Genomic DNA, 23501 nt, shown 5'->3' on the forward strand with positions numbered 1-23501 from the left:
TATGGAATATCCCTATTTCCTTGTATTTTGGGCATTTGGGGGAGAAAAAACCGAGAGAAAGAAGGAAAGTGAGGGATCACAGGCCTCCCCAAGTCGAAGCCCAACAGTCTGACCATTACAACCACGCTAACCAGTACCCATTGGCTCTGATGTCTGAGAAATGCTGCATTTCCCACTGACCTAGGGACCAGGGGAGGAGGAAGGCAAGAAAAAGAAAGAGAGAGCAGAGAAGAAAACAAAAAGGGTATTCGTATTCAAATACGAATACCCCCGCACAGGTGGCGTTAATGAGGGTCCAGCCCCATGGGGCCAGACAGTCCACTCACTGATCTGCCGTGGATGCGGACCATGCAATTCTACCAATGGATCTGTGGCGCACAATCCACTTGCCACTCTTGGGGGTATTCCTAAATGAATGGGAATACCCCCATCTCTAGGACATCATCTTTTATTTATTTAATTATTTAATTTATACCCCACCTATCTGGACTACCAGACCACTCTAGGCGGCTTCCAATACACAATAAAACATTAAAACACAAGCATGTACATGATCAGTTCAATAACAATTACAATAAAATAAAAAGATAGGGGAAAAGTAGGAAAAGTAGGAAAAGTATGCCACCTGTACTAGAACAACAGCAGAAACCACAAAGTGTTGAATTGCTTGGTCATAAAGATAAAGGCATTCTGCTTAGATTAAGTGATATCAGGTCGTAACACTTCCCTCAGGTTTAAAAGGAGCATTACAAATCACCGGTGGTTATATTCCAGATCAGAAAATTACAATGCTTGGCAGCACCTTTAGCATTAGAACACTTAGTTGAAGCTTAGAGAGGCCGTGTAGAACAAAGCAAGAATGCCAAAGACTATCCTTGGCTTGAGGCAGGTATTTGGGTGGTTTCAGAAGATTTTCCAAAATCCCTATGCCAGAAGTGTATTAGGAAAACAGGAAACTGTTTTTTATTTTTTGCTATGTCAGACCCTTGGATCACCCAGACCAGTATTATCAGTTCTAATATGCAGCAAATGATCCTCAGCAGAGATGGGCATGTACTTAGTTTAGTGTGGCACCTGCACTTCCGTGGGCACTGTGGGCTTTCCTCCACCGCCACCTCTGGGATAGCAGTATGCTTCCCTCCTCTGCCTCCTCCAGGTGATCTCCCACTCACCAGCAGCGCCCCAAGTTTCCCCGCCCCACCTCCTCACCTAGAGGAGGCAGGGAAGAAAGAGCACTGCTGCTGGTGAGTGGGTGATCACCCAGAGGAGGCAAGGGAGGGAAGTGCACAGTGCCCATGGAACACTTCTGCAGGTGCTGCACTGAACCAAGCTGAACCACAGTTTGTGCCCATCTCTAATCTCCAGGCTTTCAGGAAGGAGTCTTCCCTAACCATATGCAGAACCCTTTGGTATTCCCTAGCCAGTCTCCTGTCTAGACCTGATCAAGCTTGGCCTCTGAAATCAGTGAGATCAGTCTGGTTTGGTGGCAGAGGTATTATCCCAACTTAACTCATCATAACAGTCAAATTGCTACACTTATTACTTATTTGACCCAACCTGGACAGAGCTGCCTAGTTTAAACAGTTTAAACAGAGACCCAGGACCGGTTTAACTTTAACCAGTAGGACTGTGCTGATTTCATTCAGGAAATGTTCAGACTGATGCTGGGCTGCTCTAAAACAAAATAAATGTCAGTGTGACCCCTACGTTTAGTGAATTTGATGCATACTAAGAAGGACAGTGAGATCCAGGCCATGTCTCTGCGGACACTAATAATATTTCTCCATGCTTTTCCTGTAAGGAAAAAAAAACAAGGGCTGGCAGGGGCAGGGAGAAGGAGGTGCACTTTGGTGACTGCCAGTTCTAGTTTCTAATTATAGTAGATGATATACTGGGGACAGCTCTAAGGTAACCTTAAAAATATTGGCAGAGTATGTGGAAATTTCTGGCTTAACACCTCCAGCTACACAGCAAAGAAGAAGAAAAAATCCAGACAGGGATCTATAGAGCAAGTCTCCCTCGAATATTCCACCCCTTACTGTTACTTAGTTTTTAGTTAGATTCATCTCAACTGGCAGTAGTCTGGTGTTGAGGGGGGAAATGTTTCTCTTTTACTTACAAAATCTTCATATATATCAGAATAACTAACAAACATATTTATTTGTTACATAGTTTAAGATCTTAATTGGTTAACGTTTTTATGAAATGGTTACCTAAGCACTTCACACAGATTCTGCTAACTCCATAGATGACAGACTCTGCTAACAGAACACTAACACTGCTAATTGACTCTGAACCCTGACTGAACTGTGGCAGGAAAAGGAATCTGAGACAGAGAGGGAACAAGTGGTTGACTTTCAAGCCAAAGTACTTCCCATCCAAATCTCTTAAGGCACAATACACAGGTTGCTATAATTCCAACAAAAAAGTTGTAATAGTAAAAATTTAGAAGATATAAGAATCATCTCTTAGGAGCTGCCCCTGGTTTTCTAAAGAGAGGATGTTTTTTGAAGCTCAGTAGCAGACAAATATTGCTTCACACTTAAAAGGTTATGCATGTAAATTTATACAAATTAGCAAGAATGTGAAACTAATTTTAAACACAACTGCCAATAAATTACTAAACCAGCCCGGTTTTACAAGAACAACTATTTTGCTTCATTCTTCCAACCAAAGGTTGGCTTGGTAATCGAAAAGATGAAAAATAGCACCTCAAACCCTAGATGTCTCTGCTGGTTTTGCATCTTCTGAGTCATGCAGTAGCTGGTTATTTAAGTGACAGATAACTTTTTTTTAACCCACTGTCACCATTTCAGATCCAAAATAGCAGCTGAGGAGTGAAACAGGCTTCAATTTTATCTCATGCATCAACAAGAGAATTGCCAATTACATTCAGCGTCTGAGATCTTTATAGCTGGTGGTACCGCATAAAGCAGAGCGAACACAGCTTGATTTGCAGATGCCAGGCAGGGCTGACAGCTAGAAACAACTTGTTTTGACTTGTAAAGTGAGCCAGTTTGATAACAGGCACCCCTCAAGGGGAACAGGGGTTGCAGCACAAAAGTGTCATTTTTGACACCCCTTTGACACACAAGAAAATCACTGGATGCATTGTTCTTTGTTTCACAGTCTACGCTTCTTTATTGGACCATTTGTTGTGTGGCTTTCATGGGGCTCTAACTGACAAAACTGAGGAAAATGGAGACTTGAGATTCTGCTCCTGGACACCAACATTTAGAGGACACAAAAAGTTAGAAGGGCACAAACTCATCCACCTTTTTTCTTTTGCTCCTACAAGGTTGTGAGACATTAGATGTGTCAATTTGTGGGTTTTTGGATGGCAACTCACAGAATTCCCCAGGTCGACATGTATGGGTAACATGAAAAGATGATAAGCCGGGAGGGGCAAGTATGGCTTTGGCGTGCTGTTCATTCCACACTTTGTGGATGGAAGCTCAATTTTTGCTGTTACCCTGGAGCTAACAGAAAGCAAATAGCATTCTTTAATCTTTTTGTCCTTCTAGTTCAACCACCCAACCTTCCTTAAAATAAACAGGTAGCTATCTGGTATCATTGTTAAAATTACAGTTAACTGCCAAATTTCTGTAGTGCCTTCCCACAAATTCTCAAAGCAAATGAGGAAGAGGAATGGCATTTCTTCCTTTCTGCCTCTGGCACCACAGCTGAAGCAAAGCTATCATCCCTATCCATCACCCTTGGCAACTTAGCCAAAACTAGCCAGGCATCTAAGGATAAAATTGAAACCATGCGCTATATTTGATAAACAAGAGAAAGCAAGAGACAAACTAAACATGCATTAGTTGACTTCACCAATTTCACTGTGCTGGACATCACAAGAAAGGCTTAAAAAATGACAAGAGATTTTCTGACAGCCCAACCTAAAGGAAAGTTTCTTCTTTCTCTGGATTAAGCCCTAGGAAAGGAAAGCAAGCGTCAGTGTAATGAGTCATACCCTTTTAAAAGGTCTCCAGCTAGAGCTGCTGAACTGGGACAAACAGAAGCATAACATAATACAGCTTTTCCCTTGCAGACATCCATTACAGCTAAAATCTACATCTAATTCAATCAGCTGAATAGGCAATGACACCTTTTCTTAGGAAGCAGTCCCAGGCAGGAAATGTTGTTTCCATTTCATTAAGCTGATTGAATACAAGCACCAAAAAAAACAGACCTTTTCCTTCAGCAGCATTGAGTGGGTAGGAATGAAAACCCCAGTGACCCCCTGTAAAAACATGCTCAAGTCTTGAGGTGATGACAAAAGAAAAAGAAGCTTCCTTTGAGTGCTGGGAAACAACTCCATTGAGCACAAAACAACTGAATAACGTAGAGTAGGTATCAGTCTCATATCCACCTGTCAGATATTGTGGCACGAAGATCACAAACTAGAATGAGTGATCTCCATTACACCGAGGTTTAAGAACAGAATGGATTTTGGCTAAGGACAGATTTTGCCTCTGTAAGTCTACTATTTATATATGTGTTTGTCCATTAACTTGGGGGGTGGGGGTATGCATTATGTACTCTATCATGATTCAGGAGAGGCCTTTCTCGGCTCCCACTCTCTAGGGGTGGAATGCGTTCCCCTTGGAGGCCCAACTGGTGTTGACATTGTCTTCACATAGTGCTAAGTTAAAACCTGGCTATTCACCCAAGCATTTGGCATGTAATGGGGTCATGGCTTGGTCTTCCATCCTTCAGTTTTCTGACTTCATTTTGCTGGAAATAGCAGAGACTGAACGCACTCCAAGTTTTGTTGGAATGCGGTGCAAGTGGTTCTTGAGTGGCACATCTCCTTGCCACTCAAGAACCACCTGCACCACACTGAAGATTCTAGCTTCCTCTAACTACTAGGTAGCACTTGTAGAATTAAAAAAAAACATTTTAAAATATATTTTAATAGTCCAGTAAGGATAGTATCCTGGGTTAGCCCAGCTGTTAGACAGAGTGAGGAGATGGCCTCAGTTGGCAGAATGCCTCTCACCCACCACTACCTGACTGAAAATAATTCTCATCCCTGGTGCTGCCACATCTCCCTTCTTCTTTTTTCCCTACCCCACTCCCTGTAAGCATTCTTGTGCAGCATTAGCAGGGGACAGAGAGATCGGGCACAGGGAGGAGGCAGCAGCAGTGCTTTATCCTCCCAACCGAGTCAGTGGGACGGTGGGCACTGGCTCTGTGTTGTCACCCCTGTTATTGGACTGCCAAACCCAAATGGTTATTTCACTGGAGTGGCAGTGACCAAATCCCTCGTCCCATGGCTTAACTGTCAAGTGTTAGCAATAGTTTCTTATATGAAAAACACACCGTTTTTTTTTTTAATGAAACACTGAACTGAAATGTTGAGACATTAATTGCCCCCTATTAACCTCAATTTTCTGTAAATTACATCAATGAATGTAGAGCTTTGGTGGAAGCTGGAGAGAACCCACTGGTAAAGAGGAGAAGAGTAAATTGGCTTTGGTGGAAGCTTGCATTCCAAACTCAAGGAACTCCTTTCCAATAAAGCAAACTGGGCATTTTCATGAAGCTTGTAGAACTGCAATTAAACCCTGAACAAAATCTTGTAACTGATTCAGAAAGGCGGAAATCAAACTGTGGGGCAGGGAGTGGAGAAGTCTGAAGATGGAAGAAATGGGGGCAGGACTGAATGGGGATGAATGACGGAGGGGTCCACTTTCTAATCAGAGGCCATGTTTTACCATGGACTGTACAATCACTCTTCTGCATGACAGGGATTGGGAATTAAATTTTTTAAGAAAGAATTTGCCCTCTTGCCTGCTTATCCTCTCTCTATTTACCGTCTAGAAGGAGAAAGATAGGAGTTCCAAGGTCACCAAGTGTTTGGGACTTGCTTTAATTGACTTTAATCTTTTCAAATCTAATCTTTTCTACTTCTTTCCTGGATGGTAATACAATTTATTCTGTTATTCCTTTTTTCTTTCCACACCACTTCCAAACAATAAAACCAGTCTGGAGTTTTATTGTTTGTTTGAATATTGTGCACAAAACTTTATATTCTGCTCCTGTTGCTTATTGTCTTTTTAAAAGCTTCTTGTGTTGTCAGCACTGTTAACACTCCACTGCAGATGTTTGACTTTGGGTTGGTAGAATGGATGGTGTTCCTATAATTTAATCTTCCTGTCTTGGGCTTTCCCTCTTTCAGTGACAGGTCATAACCAGGGCAGCTCTGTCCCCAGATTTGGAGGTGAGAGGTCCAGTCCACATGCCATTCATGCTCTCATTTGCCCCCATTTCTGAGTAAATAACTATCAGCTTTATTTTGTTATTGCTTCTTGCTCCTATTTGCTGTTGTTGCATCGCCCTTTGCTATTCTTGAAATGGGATTGTGTAGTTATTTGCATATCCAAAGGAAACAAGATCTGGCACTTGAATGGGTTGGCTAAGGAAAGTGTAGAAGATGAATTGGCTAAGGAAGATGTTGTTTTGCTTTGCTTTTCAACTGGAGTAACATTGCCATTAATGCCTCAGGTAACAGGGCTCAGCTGGGTAACTCCAGTTCTAATAAACAGAAATGTTAAGACACATAAAAGGCTCATTTTTTGATGTAATGTAATGTCAAGCCTTCAAATAGGATGTGTTGATCCTCAACTGAAATATTGTTTCCCTAAACCAAACTGCATGCCAATTTAAAAAATTACAATTATTGCCCAAAGCAAATAAACATGAACACCTGAGCATTTCCCTGGATTATGCATTTCATGGTCAACTGCATTTGCAAAATGGGTCTGTGGGCTTAAACCAGACATAGCAAATAGCCAGACCATGTCCTGATCTGTATGTCTTCTGGGCTTCATATGCCCCTCTGCTATATCAGTTTTTGGATGATGCTTGAAAAGTTGCTGTAAGTCAGACCAATGATGAGGATGGAAATCAATGTGCAGAAGGAAAATGCTTCAAGATTAAGTATTTTAAATATTTGTCTTCTCTCTTAGCGAATATTTTTTTGCTTATTTAAAAAAAATATTCTGAAAAATAATGACAAGTTTTTGTTTTGTTTTGTTGTGATCTTGTAATTATATAGAGCACATAAAGCAAATAGTAATATTGGGAAACTTGATAATAATGCTGAACAGCATCATCATAGGCATCCTTCAATCTTGAGAGACTATGGTACTGTGCTCTGTATGGAGGACTTGGAACAGTGTCTAGTATTTTGATGCTGTACGTGAAGCTGGAGTGTCCTCTCCAGGGCACAAAGCCTGGGTAAAATACTATGGAGGATAGGCTGTTACCCAACCAGCAAATCCCCCCTCTCCACGTCACTGAAACAGTCCAATGGAAAGGCAAGAGCCAATACAACTGGTTTCAGTGATGTCGCTGAAACCAGTTGGTTCATAATGGGATCATTATGGTGAACATAATGATTCCATTATATATATGCCACAAAATTTGAAGGGTGTGATTAGAATAGTGTGACTTGACATGGATATGTAATGTGCAGAAAAATCATTTTTTTTTGTTGCCCACAGAGTTGTGTGGCATATCATTTCACAGATTTTGATGAGTTGAATGCAGAAATGCACATGATATGACTTACATTGCAAGCTACCAGATGTGGGAGGGCTCAAAATGTTCATTAACTGGGAGTTAAGCTTGCTGATGGATTTAAGGGAGTTGCACTCTTTGGGTAGGCTGAATGATTACCAAGATGAAAGAGAAAACACAGTTACAGTAGGAAAAAGAACAATATTTGAATCAGGATTGGCACATTTTACATGGATTTTAAAAAGTGTGACTACATGATGCATGTGGAAGCATGGATAGATTTGGCAGGAAATTGTTTTATTTTAATCAGAAGTGAGGTATTTTTTTTCCTTTTTCTTTTTCTTATTATCATTATTTATAAATTCCATCCATGCTTATTTAACATCGTGTCACCTGGGTTCAGCTTATAATCATTTGTTAATACAACTACAATACATATTAAGCTCTTAACCTATACAATGAGCTTCTAGAATTGTTCTTGTTTACTATTAGTTACATATATTGCTATCATCAAAATCTTTTATTATTTTATTGTTATTTCTACCATTAAGATTTTCCCTTCTTCATCAGAATAGATATGTTTAGAGTTTAGTGTTTATTTCACATATAAAGCTACCCCTCTTTTCTTTTGTTGTGCAGCTGAGTAGTAGAGTTTCCCAATCTTTGGGTAAATCACATGTTTGTAATGCTGCTTTTTAATGTGCATTTCTTGAAGACAGATTATATCTGTTTTAGTTTTTTTGTAGTTTTGAAAAGACATGATTCCGTTTTCTTGGCACATTCAGGCCATTGATGTTCACTGAGAAGATCCCAATTTTGTTCTCCATCTTGTTTACTTATATTTAGGTTTAGTTACCCTGGTATTCCTTTTTTCTCTTTGTATTTTGTTCAGATCTTGTCCAGTATCTTTTTTTCCAACTCTCTTCCAAGTGGGATATTTTACTCTTCGACCAGAAAGCCATTTATTTTAACTTTGATGTTGAATCAATTACATTTAAATTGATTACGATATGCGAGTGCTTCTGTTGATGGCTGTTTTTTTTAAAAGTTGACTCTCACAGCACTTACTCCTGGTGCTGTGGTGTTATGTTTAATAATCTTTTTTAAAAAAATTCTTGCTATCCGGTATATACCAGATAGCATAATAATAATACTTTATTACGATCAACAGATCAGATGTGAATAACACAGAACAACCACACAAGAATAAACAGAATCAATACAACTATAATATACGTTATGTGCAGCAGACTCTTAGGGAAGCAAATTCCATAAATAATTATTAGGAGCATACCCCTATCCCCAGTTCATACACATTCATATATGCATACATACATGTATATATCTACAGGATTAAGGCAACATTTCTCGCCTGCAGACTAGTGCTGCTCCACAGAAGCTGGCCACTTTAATCGTTACTGATGGACACTGGTCTGCCAGCAGATAACATGTACAGTGGTGCCTCACATATTGATCACTCCGTATAGCGATGAAATCGCTTAGCGACGCTGTTTTTGCAATCACATAAGTGATCGCTTTGCGATGTTTCCTATGAGGAAATTTCGCTTTGCGATGATCGCAGGGAAGCGATCATCACAAAGCCCCCATTTTCGGCCAGCTGATTGGGGGTTTCAAAATGGCCGCCGGGTAAAGAAAATGGCCACCTGCTGTTTTCAGGCATGGATTCCTCACTTTAGAGGCACCGAAAATGGCGGTGCTATGGAGGATCTTCGCTTAAAGGTGAGTTTTAAGCCCATAGTTTTAAGCATTAATTGCGTTTTAATGCGTTTCTATGGGCTTTTTATTTTCGCTTAGCTATGTTATCGCTTAGCAGTGATTTTTTCTGCACGAATTGACATCGCTAAGCGATGCACCATTGTATAGTACTCATAATCTCTACCGGGGATGCTGTGCAGTTTAAGAAGCATGCCAACAAACTGGAGCAAATTCAGATATGGTTAGCCTTGAGAAATAAAGGCTGAGGGGAAATATGATAGCCTTTTTTCAAATACTTGAAATGTAGTCATACAGAGGAGGGGAAGGATCTCTTCTTGGTCATCCCAGAGTGCAGGACATGTAATAATAAGCTCAAGCTACAGGAAGTCAGATATAGACTGAATATCAGGAAAAAGATCTTAACTGTTAGAGTAGTGCAACAATGGAACCAATTACCTCGGGAGGTGTTGAGCATTCCAATTCAAGGAGGCATGCGAGATCTGGCACCAGGAGCCCACAACTGCAGTAGTGAAGGAGGGAGAGAGGATGGGAAAGGGATTTAGCTTCATGGAGCTTCAGCTTCCATCCCACTCAATTTTATAATGGCTTGGACTGGATGATGGCACAGTGGTTAAACTGCAGTACTGCAGTCAAAACTCTGTTCACAAACCAGGTTCAGTCCTGGGTAGGCAGCTCAAGGTTCACTCAGCCTTCCATCATTCCAAGGTCAAGAAACGGAGTAACCAGCTTGCTGGCAGGGAGGACAGTGTGTAGCCTGCATAATTAAAAATTGTAAACCAGCCACAGAGAGCTTTAAGCACTGTGTGTGTGTGTGTGTGGGGGGGTAATATGTAAGCAGCACACTTTGCTTTTGCTTTTTTGTTTCCTGCTGCTGAGGGGTTAGGCGACAGGAGGTCAAGGCTGCTTGCTCATAGCTCTCTCATCCTCTCACTGACATCTCTTTCCTCACCATTTGGGCTCCAGGAGAAAGAGAATAGTCTTTGGTTTTCTCCATTGCACCCTCCTTCTTGAAAAAGATTGTGTATGTAGGGAAAGCCAGTTCTTAACACCACCTGAGCCTCGTGGCGCAGTGGTTAAACCGCTCTACTGCAGCCAAAACTGTGCTCACGACCTGGGGTTCAATCCCAGGTAGCAGCTCAAGGTTGACTCAGCCTTCTATCCTTCCGAGGTCAGTAAAATGAGTACCAAGGTCGCTTGGGGGGGGGCAATGTGTAGCCTGCATAATTAATTTGTAAACCGCCCAGAGAGTGCTTGAAGCGCTATGGGGAGGTATATAAGCAGCATGCTTTGCGCTTTCACCTGTTCTTCAGACAAGAACAATTCCACACACACAGTCACTGCTGCTCATTCTTTCTCCCCAACTATTAGGAAGGAAGCCTTGTTAAAAACACACACTGGATTAAAAGTTGCCCAAGGGAACACACATGGCAGTTCAAATACAGTGTGATTGCCATGTGACTTTGAATTGATTTCAATAACACTACCACATATTCTGACGTATTTCAATAACGTAAATGGGTTCAGAGATAGAGAGAGGGCATTAGAATGAAGGTGAGAGTCAGATTTTGCCCAAATGAAGCCAATGCATTGGTTACTACTGCTGCTTTTACTGATAAGCTACTATTACTATGAATAGCAACTTGTAAAGCAACAGTCAAAGAGTAATCAAGTAGTAATCAGTAAAGCTAAACCAAAAGGAATAGAACATAATAACTCAAATATTTAAAATTTAACAATGCATCTGAAGATCTACATTGCTGGTAGAGAGAGAAAAAAAATTTATTCATGGCTTTTAAAAGAAAAAAATTCCAGATTTGAAAATGTCGGCATAAATTTGTTGATAAGAATAGCAGATTTTTGTGGAGGTTTTTGGGTTTTTGTGGAGGTTTTGGGTTTGTTTGTATGTTTTTTAAATAATGGAATGTGAAAGTAAGTGAAAATGACAGGTTGACCCAACCAGGCAGAGGTTTTGCCTGGCTGGTGCTTAAAAGCCCGACATTGAATCCTGTGATAAATTAGGGCTACCATCCCCTTTTTCTGTTCTTTAATTGTGACACAGCAGCAGTTACAAGATGGTATTCTCCATAATGAGAATAACTGTATCTGCTGAATATAGAAAAAACATGGGCTATGTGGTATACTGTATGTACACATTGCATGTATGAACATTTCATTTAGCTTACGAGAGATCAACACACTTCCTTGATAGATTTATTAAGGAAAACGCACAAAGGCATCTATCCCAAAGTAAAGATCTGATCTACAAAGGTGTTCCAGAAGTGGTACTGCTTCTCACCCTGCCTATTGAATGCTCATAGTTTGAGAATCCAGAGCTGGGCATTTGCTACTGAGTGGAGTATGTAGAAGGCTGTCTGTTCAGTATCTACATCTTATGCCAGGGATGGACAATCTCCAGAGGTTTGGCGGCACATCCACCCACTTTGGAGGGCCCCTGCCAATCATTTTCCTTATAGATGTTGAGCTAATTTTTAGTTTTTACAATTGGGGGTATCTGGGCCTCCTGCATGCTGGTGTACTCTCAAAACAAGGCAAACTTGACTGCATGCCTGCTAGGCGGCATAGGGAAGCTTTCTGATCCTTCCTGCACCCCAATGTTTTTAAAGATTTTATGTGTGGGGGCTCCTAGGAACCACGAATTTGGGGCTCCTGCCACTATATGAATCCCACAGCCCCCATGCTGCTTACTTCTGTCCTAAGCCTTTGGGAGCTTTAGCAGTTAAAATCAGCATCTTGACTTGAGCCTTAGGACAAAACAATGTAGATTTTTTAAAAAATGTGATGAATTGCAAGCTCTTCCAGCTTACACCGCAGAAAAATAATTTCTTTTAACTTGGTAAAGGTGTAAGGAGATATTCTGTTTCACTTTACTTGTCACAAAGAAGGTGTGCCTTAAGTTTTGTTAAGAAAAGAAGCCAGAAATTTAGAAGCCCACTTTTAATACATTTTCTTGTTCACTCTTTCATGCATCTGTCTTTCTGGCTAGGATTAGCAACAACGACACTTTCCTGTTGTTTCTGATTTGAATATCAGCCCTCAGGTTGTTGCTCATTGGGGAGGGGGGGAGAAAAGGTGTTCAAAACTGTGAATGGACTTGTGCTTCCGCTGCTAATGGGAATTTTGGTAAAATAGAAAAAGGAAAACTGTGCAGCATCCCAAGGTCAAATGCTTCCTCAGTGTAGAGATAGAGCACTTCTCCAGAAGGAAATGCACAGAAAAGCAGAGATACTACTCCATGTACCTGCTCACAAAAGGTTTTCATTCTAGTTGTGATTCCTTCAGGCAGAAGGAAAAGTAAGCTATTTTCACTGATACCTCCCTCTATCATGCCCCCCCCCCGCTTCTCTAGAGTCCCCTAATGGAAGGCATAAGAAATTGCAAAGGAATGGTGGACTCTTCAAATCCCCTCTCTGCCCTTGGTGAGAGATTATCTCCTGAGGAGAATTCCCCTCACATCCAGATGGGGGAAGTTGAAGCAGGCTGGTCTTCACTTAAAAGGTCCTTATCTTTAGAGCTGGACTGTAAAGAAGGCTGACCGCCCAAGAATTGATGCTTTTGAACTGTGGTGCTGAAGGAGACTCTTGAGAGTCCCCTGGACTGCAAAGAGAACAAAGCTAGCCATTTTGAAGGAAATCAACCCTGAGTGCTCACTGGAAGGATAGATCCTGAAGCTGAGGCTTCAATACTTTGGTCATCTCATGAGAAGAAAAGACTCCCTGGAAAAGACCCTGATGTTGGGAAAGTGTGAAGGCAAGAGGAGAAGGGGACGTCAGAGGACGAGATGGTTAGACAGGGTCATCGAAGCTACCAGAATGAATTTGACACAACTCCGGGAGGCAGTGGAAGATAGGAGGGCCTGGAGTGCTCTGGTCTATGGGGTCAGGAAGAGTTGGACACAACTTAATGACTAAACAACAACAAACAATCTTTAGTGTGATATATTGTATCTCTCACTTGAATTTTTCTTTCATTCACACTGATCATCATTTTTTTCCTCCTACGAGAAGGGTCCAGATAGGTCTTTCGATAATTCCAACTCCCCCCCCCTTTTCAATTTATGATACTCCTTTCTGCCTCCTTCCCTGTCTTTCCACATAGCCATAATTTAGCAGATCACAGCAACTTTCCTTTTTGTTGTTGTTAAATAAAGTGACACAGTGAAACAACAATGCTTCTTCTTAGCATGGTATACATAATACCACCACTTGTTCACCTAGAATAGCAGTGCATCAGTGAGGAGAAAGGTGGCTTATAAATAAGACAAATAAATAAAACCAATAGGAAAATATTTTTTTAAAAAAATTAAAATGGTAGAGTATATGAAAATAGAGGAGGGGAAGGATTATTATAGTTACAAAAGTTTGGTTTATTATGGTTACAAAAGAGATGCAAGATGGAAGGGAAAACAAGTGGCTGCACCATTTGCAGGAGTAAAATTAAAAGTTATTCTTTTAGCAGATATTAGTGGAGATCAAAAACAAAACAAGGTGAGGAGCCAAACACCAGCAGTCCTCCCTCTTCCACTCTCTCTTTCCCTCTCTCTCCCAGGCCTGTTTGTACAGATTGCAAGTGAGCAAGGAGGAGGAGGAGGGGACTGGCTGGAGGGAGCAAAAAAGGTACAGAAGTTTGCCACAGCTGTACATTGGCAGGTGTTGATGCAGTCATCAATTCTTCAAAAAGTCCATTTCATTTTCACTTCCCTCTGAGCAACTGGGCACAACATCAGCCCGCAGCTAATGGGTTGAAAGTGGGGAGGATAAGATCAGGCAGAAATAGATGTCTCAGTTCTTGGTAAGGAAAAGTAGCAATTCCCACCTCTTCCTCACCTTCTTCAATAGCACAACCGACAAATTATGTCATAGGGTTGTCACCTCAGATAATATCACCCACAGCTCTATTTGAGTGTGAATTAATGAGCTGCAAGGGCTAAACAACATGATAATTAGGAATGCTCTGAAGCATGGGGGGGGGGGAGAAACAAAAATCCTGTAACCATAATGCTGTGCCAAAAAAAGGAGTGGGACCACTCTAAAAAGGGGCAGGATAGATCACTGCAAGTCAAAACATGTGTGGACGTTGTAATTTAATCTGAAGCAAACAGCATCAAAAGTGATCCAAATAGTGAGCTATATGCCTGTGTGGTTGTGCCCTTAATTAGAGTACAAAATTGTTCAGATGGAGCAATGAAAAGTTAAATTCAATTCAATATAAGTCTATTCTACTATGAAGTGATAGAAACTCATGCTATTCCCTGTCTTTTCTCTTTTTAAGGTTAAACAGAAGAACCCCTTTTTAATTGTGGACGGTGTGAGCAGATTTGATATTTGTCAAGGGCAAGTAGGTAGGATTCAAATTCTGTTTTCAATCTCAGGAGTGACTGGACTTTATCTGAAAAAGTGCTATCTTCTCTTTGCTGTTGTATCTTACCAACATTTATTCATTCATTGCAATGCTATAGGATACAGATAAACACTGTCATAAAGAAACTGGCTTGTGCACTATTTTTATGGTTGTTGTACAAGAGTTTATTATTTGTACCCTTATTCTGATCTTGCGGAAGGTACAATGGGTATGTGTGAGGGATTCAGGATAGAGTCTGCTTGCCTGCCTCCAATCTTGTCAGAATATTTGAACAGATCCTGAACATGGATCTGTGCCTTGACGTGTATAACACAAATCCAGACTTGGAGAAGTCATGGCCATTGGCCATGTAGGATGAAAGATTTTTGGAGCTGTAATCTTAAAAAGTAACTTCTCCATGTAGTTGTAGAGATGTGTCTACATATGTACTAGGTGTACATCTGTAGATTCTATTTCCAAGTTTTGATGCATTGTGATCACTATGGTGTGATCCCGACCCTCACCACCACCACCACCACCACCACCACCACAAATTAATAGTATATAAGAATGCTAGAAGAGCCCTGGTGAACCCAAAGTCTCCCTGGTTCAACATTGTCTTTTTCACAATGATCTACCAAATCAATATAAATACTTCAGAAGCAAGCGAGGAACACAATAGTTTTTCCTTCCTCTTATTGCTCCACAACACTTGGCATTCACAGGCATGGTTCTTCCCACTCTGGGATACAACAACTATGACTGAGGCTTACAGCACCTCTCAGAATCTTCCAGGCAGCACAGCCAGTAGGCAACGGAGTTTTAGCCCAAAAACAATAGCATTTTTCCCAGCCTCTGGTCCTGGGTGTTAGTTGCTGATAGCCTTATTTGTCTTGACTTTTTTGGGGTTAACTCCCCCTTAAAAGCCATCTAAATTGGTGACTGTAATCATATTTTGTGGTAATGGCTTCTGCAGTTTAACTGTAAAGTGTGACAAACTATTCCATTTTCTCTGCTTAGAATCTCCCATCATTTAGCTTCATCAGACCTCCCAAGCATCTAACATGATCAAAGAGGTAGAAATGCCATTTCCTTTCCCACCCTCTCCACTCCATGCATACAGTATTTTATATGCTTCCATCATGTCTCTTTTTTACTTGTCTTTTGGTATGCTCCATTTGTTCTTAATAGGAATAGTGATGGTTACCTTCCACAGGGTTGAAGGTGCAGGAGTAAGCCCTGTTATGATCAACCAGGACACAAGCCCACCAAAGTTTGGCCCTTTGAAGCCCCACTGATTTCAAAGGAAAACAAAAGAATTGTGTGCCCCAGGTTTTATCGAGCAGATTTGCAATTGATTGCGGGGGTGTGGGGGAGGAACTGACGTGGCAGTTTAATAAATATATATTTTAAAAGCTGATATAGTATTAGCTGGTAGAGAAAAATGCTGTTTGGAAGAAGAACACCTCTGGTGTGTGAAATAAATGTTTTGCAAAATTGAGTTTTCACTAGGAATGGGTTCTAAAGAGAAGGGCTGTTAAGCGCAGAATGCTCACTGGAGTATGGGAAGAAGCAGGAAATGAAAACACAAATAGGAAGCCAGGAGGAGAGGAAAAAAATTGGTTGTAACAGGCTTGTGAAGGTGACAGGATGTAAGTTGGAAAGAGGAAATAGATAAAGTTAATACACTATGTCGGAGAACTTTAGGAAGAAACATGGGAGTTAGTACTGTGGAAAGAGGTGCTGAGTCAGTGCAGAGAAAGAAACGAAAGAGAGGTTAGACGGTCAGAGTGATGGAAGAGGAAATTATTCCAGGAGACTGAGCTGAGAGGTAATGGAAGGCAAAACTAGCAAGGAACAAATTGAAATTGTCTCCATGAGAGATGACCTGGATATGCAAAAGGTTTTTAGCAGCTGACGCGGAAAAAGAAAAGGCAGATTTGGTAAGTGCTAGGAAGGAAAGATGGAAAGCACCAAGAGCCTGGATATGGGGAGAAAATAAAAAGGATAGCCTCACAGCTGATCCCTATTGAACTGCGTCTGATCTCCTATAGTGGCAAAATAATAAAAGGAATTTTAAAAAGGTAGCAGAGGGGACGGATGATGGAAAATCCAGTTTTATCCTTTGCTGGATCATTCCAAGGGTGTCTTGAAGTGTTCTGCTGCCCTGGTTTACACATACAGAGAAGCACCTTCTGTGATGAAAACAAGCAAGAGAATACAGAACACATGAACAGTTCCTTTTGAAAATAACTTCAGAGTATAATCAGAGCTTTCCATTAGGAGTAGCCGACTGTCAGTGGGAGGGGCTTCTTCACCTTTCCCCTTCACCAGTTTTGTGCCCCGGAAGCTACCCTTGCCAAGTGGCTTTTCTTCTATATGGAGACTTGATTGAATCCATACCTAGACTGTCATGCTTTAGCCTCATTGAAATCAACAGGAGAAAGGTATTATGGTTAACTTTAGTTTTACTGGTCCTAGCAACAAAAATTGGTCAGAATGGAAGCAAAAATAAACCTGTGCATGGTCAGGTTTGGTTGAACTTGGGTTGATGCTCCTTGTTATCTGGTGATTTTTGTGCAAGAAGAATAATTGGTTAGACCCAAGACCTGCCTTCTGTCAGCTTTGATCATGGGAGGTGCTTCTGTCCAATATTCAGGGATTTATCCTCTCCTCCTTGATCACACTTCATCACACTCACCTGGGTCTCTGATCTTTAGGGATTGGATGGTCTGTCGTGGGGAGGAGAAGGCCAGGAAGACCATATATTCCAGCCCAGTTGCATGTAGCTAAACCTGGCACCACCCTGATCTAATCTGATCCTGAACCAGAGCTAAATAATCTGCTTAACTCTTTATGTTCTTCAGAAGTAAGCAGAATGTCTGGTTTCTCTTTTCCATATTAGCTGTTAAACCCTTTTCGGTACCTAGGTCATCTCTTGTGTGGATGATTTCAATTTATTTCTTCCTAGTTCTAACTTTTATTTACTCTAAGCTCATCTATGTTCTCGATCTTCCTATGAACTTTAGAGAAATGATCATGAGATTGTAACTTGTCTTCCGTATTTTTCAAGGTGACTGCTGGGTTCTAGCAGCTCTGGGATCTGTGACCCGACAGCAGCGCTTCCTAGATCGTATCATTCCAAAAGACCAAGGATTCAAACACAATTATGCCGGAATTTTTCATTTTCAGGTAAGTAACATAGCTGCAATGTCATTTTGTCCTACATATCCATCCAAAACGCCAAGGTGTTAGATAATAATACTGTACTTTAAAATCACTTGCCACTATTTGTTGCCAAAGTGTAGATATTCTTACTTAAAAGTAATTATGCAAAAACCTTGCAGTCTTTGTTTTGTTGCATTTTTCTGAATCCTACTGCTATTCTTATCCCATCCTTTTTTTTGAATTGGGTTCCAAGCTGTTTTTTTTCCTGTTCACCTATGGAGGATCATGTACATTTTCTGTGCATGCTTTTCCCAGTATCTATATGGGTCTGCAATGCATATAATATGCATCTCTGTATGCATTTCCTGCAGAGATTAAGGCATTTTTATGCATATTTTCCAACTCTGTAAAATTTCAACTTTCTATATATTTATTATCACTGAAATGTATTCCAGACCTTGCAGATATGCATATTTCTGAGGAAATTATATCTTGCCTTGTAACAAGTCTCATGAAGCGTAGAATTGATAATTTCAGCAGGAATATCAAGCCTGACAAAATTATTTCCCATCCCTATTAGGAAGTGGAGTCTAGTGTGTTATTTGAAAATATTTCCCATCATTGAATTATCAGCAGCTCAGTACACCTGGATCTACTTTTCGTCTCACTAGAAGATCAAACGGAAGGAAAAATACCTACACAAAAAAGCCACCTAACCAAAATATTTTACACACACATACACATGATTCAAATATCTGTGTATATAATGTTCTTAAATTATTGCCTCAAAGTTGTTGTGAATGCAGCACTTCTTGGTAATTAGTTATCATGCAACTTTCTAAAGAAGGCATAAATTCCCCTGAAAAAAAAATTAAAAGCCTATTTTATATTTCAGCACTAGCATCTGCCATTTTATATTCCTTTACATGACTTATAGAAATGGGAAAGCCTCGAACATTACTGGGTCATAAGAAGCCTAATGTAGGTTTATGTGGAGAACCAGACGGGAAAGTTTCTCTGGAAAACGTGCCAGGATGGAAATGTAACAAGAGAAAATTGTCAACGTTAATTGTCTAGTGATTAGGTTCTTATTTGGGAAATTTCTTTCCCACTTTTCCTCAAAGTAGCTCAGGATAATGACCATGGTTCTTTTATTCCATTCTTTCATTGTAATAACTCCACAAAGAAAGTTACACAGAGAGACAGGCCTGGCCCACATCATTTGTTGACTTGAGGCTGAATGGCAAGTGATGTTCCTTATCCATCCATAGGCAAAGTGCATAGTACTCAAAAACAGCTAAGTTTGAGGTAGAAAGTTCTGTAGCTATGCCTCTCCATCCTGGTAATTAAAACAGAGTAAAAACTCAGCAACAATTTGCTGTCCTTTCATAAAGCCCCAAACTTGCTCCTCAGGCAGTCACCTCATTCTGCCTAAAGGTTGTTGTTGTTTAGTCATGAAGTCGTATCCGACTCTTCGCAACCCCATGAGCTAGCCAAATTCATGGATCAGTAAGGAATCATGCATTATAATCCAGCTATAATTATTATAGTACAGTGGCATTGTTTAGTACTGAACTGCTGCTCTCTTCAGTCAGGCGAAAATGCCTTCCAATACTGCTATTATAAGCTATACTCTTTTATTTATGTAAGACTTAGCGTTCTTTTTTAAAAAATCCAAATTATACCATTAGTAACTGAATGTATATGATATTATGAACAAATACAATTTATAATTTATCGAGTGTTAATTCACCACAGCATGCATGTAATGATTTTGTAAATGAGTTGTAATGTAATCCCAGATTTTACCACCTACTGTACCCTATCTGTGCTAATAATTTTCCTCATAACTTTGCAAGATTATAAATAGAACAATGACCAGCCTTTTTCAAACAGCTGTTCTCTGTATCATCCTGCCAGATACTAAGTAAACTGTTGTGTGCTGAAACAGTAATATGTTATATTCATGGTGACAGTCAACTGTGAAATCAATGAAGCACTTTCTGTGTACAACAGGTTATTTATATTCACTGGTGAAATACGTAGTAATTGAAAGCACTTATCATTACGGCCCCCATAGCTATGCCTCCAGAGAAAATCCAAAGATTCCAATAGATGTCTTAATACATATCAAACAACAAGTTCCAGCAGTTTCCATTTCTACAAGGAGCAGGTCTTTTATAAAGTGAATAGGTCTTAATTGCCTATTCAAGGGCAATAATGCTTTGCCTCACATTAGAGACTGCTGATAACAATACATTATGTTGTAAAAATTCAGTACCCAGCTACTGTAAGGATCACCACTAAACAGAAAACTGTTGCAGCTGACCTGTCCAGAAGAAGATGATCATGACTATAAAAGGTCCAGAAATGAAGTGCCACAAAATCACTTGAGGAAGCTGGTTATGTTTAGCTTGGAGAAGAGAGGGAAAAAGTGACAGAGTAGCCATCTTTTAATATTAGAAAGGTGGTCATGAGAAAGATGAAACAAGCTTGTGTTCTGTGATCCCAGACAGCAAGATACAAAGCAATGGATTCAAGTTAGAAGTTGTTTTCCCCTCTCAAACACGAAGAAGAACTTCTTGACAAGAAAAATTGCTCAATAATGCCATAGAATTCCATCAAAGGCAGTGAATTCTCCTTCACTGGAGGGTTTTTAGTGGAGGTTTAAGGCCCATCTGTCAGGGATGCTTTAGCTGTAGATTTCCGACTTCTATAGGGAGTTGGACGTATTGAACCCTGCAGACTCTTCCAGCTCTACCTTTCTATGATTCAAGAGAATCAGACGATCATCATTGGAGGGAGAAAATTATATGAACAATGTTGCTAATCAAAAAGTCTTAGCACACTGACCCTAGAAGTTCTGGCTTCACTAGAACAATTTTTGGATTGAGTAGGTTAGAAGGGGGAGGAACTTCAAACCTCAGTATTGGGTTTTATCGAAATTTTAACCCAAGTAAATCCAACAGCAGCAGTAAAATTGAAAAAGTACTGAAGGACTTAGAAGTACTGAGCACCTAAAAAGTACTGATGGACTTCAGAAAATAAGAATGGCATAACCAGGAACTAACAGCAATAAAGTATATGCGCCAGGCAAGCCTCTCTGGGGAGAGTGTTCTACAACCCAGGTGCCACTGCTAAAAATGCACTCTATAGTATACAACAGAGTACAGCCTTCAGTAATTTATAAGGGCAGGGAGGGCTTGGGTAATATTCTTTAATCTAAGGGTATTTGTATACTAGGGCTAAGGTTGTTCCAAAACTCATCATGAAAATTCTGAAAGGTGTTTCAGGCATTTCCAGAGATGTTCAATCCAGGCATTGCCTAGCACAAATTTGTTAAAGCTATATTCTGCATTAAATCTGTTCTTAATTTTGTTCTCATTTGGCAAACTGGTTTTATTGATTTATTTTGGATTTGGCTGCTCATCTTTTACACATGGCTGCTGATTAGTTTTTAATGAGTGCTGACTGAGCTTCAAGGGGTACCTTGTTGATAATTCCATTAGTTTATCCTTGTGTTTGTCTCTTTTTGTGCTGTTTCTTTTCTTCTTTTTAATAGAAGAAAAAAAAAGGAATGGCACTAAGACATTTAAAAATTAACAGACTAAACAAAATTCTGTGACCCAAAAGTGCTTAACACTTAGCATCAGAATAAACCATCAAAATAATATGGGATCTCTGTTTCATGAATCCAACCTTTGGAAATCTTTCAGTGTCTGGATTTAATCGGGGCAATCTCTTGAAAGGTACCTTGTTGCTGTACTTCAGCTATTTTGATTCCTGCATTGTTTCACCAAAGGGGCATTGAAGTCTTAAACATTAGCTATTCTCAGTCAACAGGCCAGCTGCTTCATGCTGCTGGCTACCGGCTCTCCTGTCTAAACCTCAGTTTTCCATCAGTCAGCTACAATTAAAGATGAAACACAACCATGATCCTTTTTATTGGCTTGAAGCTGTGCTTTTTCTTTTTGGTGGTTCAGATAAACCTGATCTGTAGCCAAGGCCTTTCTAGTTCTTGTTGCATAACATCTAAACTTGGCTTCCTGGATTTCTTTTTAAGTTAAATCAGTAGGGAACTTGGGGAAAGGGAAGGGAATAGCAAATGCTTTTCTTCCAATTTCAAACGACAACAATTCGTTTCTAGCAGATAATCCTTGAGGGGACCAAACCTAAAGAAAACCCTTGCTCTTGTACCAGCGATCGTTGCTGTGTAACAATCCTTACCATTCAAGAGGTTTCATTCTTATATAACATCCTTCAGTTAAATTCACTCCACATGCTCACCATGTATTATAAATATACAGGGAAATGTGTTACTCCAAGCCAGAGCCTTGGTGCATTTAGCTCAGTGTTGTCAGCAGTGAAACTCTCCTTGTGCGTTAATTGCATGTACAGTATCCATGGTCCAAAGCAGGACATGAATACTCTACATGTGCATGCTTGAGTGCCTTTCTGCACATGCTGTCCTCATGCTAGCCCAGTCCTGATGTTTTGGATGCAAGCGTATGCAAAAAATGTAGGTACTTCATGCAGTCAGGATGCCCATTCAGCTAAATATCCTGAGCTATTGTGTTTCCTTCCCTATTTAAGTCCTTAAAACAAAGGTGTGTAACATGTGTCACAAACCTAGATGTTGTTCAACTCCAACTCCCACCAGCCCTAGCCAGCATAACCAGTGGTGACTGGTGATAGGATGTGCATCCAAGCAAAAGATGGCGGGTGACAGGTTGTACATCCCTAATTTAGAAATACATGAATTCATCTGGAGAAAACTAGTATCAGTAAATGGCCAGAATCTAAATCCTAGATGGTAGCCTAGCCGTTTTAATCTGTTTCAGCCAAAATAATGGATGCTGAACTGTATCATTCAACAGGGCTTTCTGTACTTATTGCCTCCTTCCCTACTTTTAGAATATTTTTTAGACTTTAAAGTTTAAAGCATTTTCCTATGATTCAGATCTTTTTGTAATGCAAATCAGAGAATAATTGAGTTGGAAGGGGCCTGTGAAACCATCAAGTCCAACTCCCTGATCAATGCAGGAAACCAAATCAAAGCAGATCTGAAAAATGATTGTCCAATTCTCTCTTGAACACCTCCAGCATTGGAGTGCTCATGACTTCCTGAGGTAAGTGATTCCATTGTCATGCTGCTCTAACAGTTAAGAAGCTTTTCTGATATTCAATCTAAATCGGGCCTCCTGTAGCTGGAGCCCATTATTACTTAAATATTTCACTCTTGTTTATTTTCCATTCATTCCATTTATAATTTTTATTATGTATTACTCCAGGTGGTTACTGAGCACAGAGTTTCAAAATTAGATTCTAATAAATAAATAAACAATAAATGACACAAGGCTCCAGGACTTAAAGGCATCAGCAAAGAAAGAAAGAAAAAACACAGTCAAAGTTAAGAATAAATATTATATTAGGCAACAACAGAACTGGAAACTTCTTTAAAAATAAATGTTTTTAATCACTGGCAGATGGGACCTGAACTGGCTGTGACTACCCAGGAGAGAGATTGCGCTAGCATAATGAATAGTTCTATGAAAATATCAACTCAGCATGCAACAGCAGTGAAAAGGGCAAATTCCATATTAGACTCTGTCTTTTCTGAAGGGCAGGAATTGAAAATAAAATGGCTAGCTAGTCTTATAATGCCTTTGTATAGATTTATGGTGTGCCCTCATTTGGAACACTGTGTATAG

General features: G+C 40.1%; 1 protein-coding gene across 1 annotated transcript in view; it reads left to right on the forward strand.

Moving 5' to 3' along the window:
* The window catches only part of CAPN13 (calpain 13), a 109542-nt gene that overhangs the window by 7831 nt on the left and 78210 nt on the right, over window positions 1-23501 (forward strand). Inside the window, exons 2-3 of the mRNA XM_078382916.1 lie at window positions 14554-14623; window positions 17696-17814. Of these exons, the coding sequence (XP_078239042.1) occupies window positions 14554-14623; window positions 17696-17814 (189 nt within the window). The remainder of the gene's footprint in view (window positions 1-14553; window positions 14624-17695; window positions 17815-23501) is intronic.

This window comes from Pogona vitticeps, chromosome 1 (assembly GCF_051106095.1).
Source record: "Pogona vitticeps strain Pit_001003342236 chromosome 1, PviZW2.1, whole genome shotgun sequence".
NCBI lineage: Eukaryota > Metazoa > Chordata > Lepidosauria > Squamata > Agamidae > Pogona > Pogona vitticeps.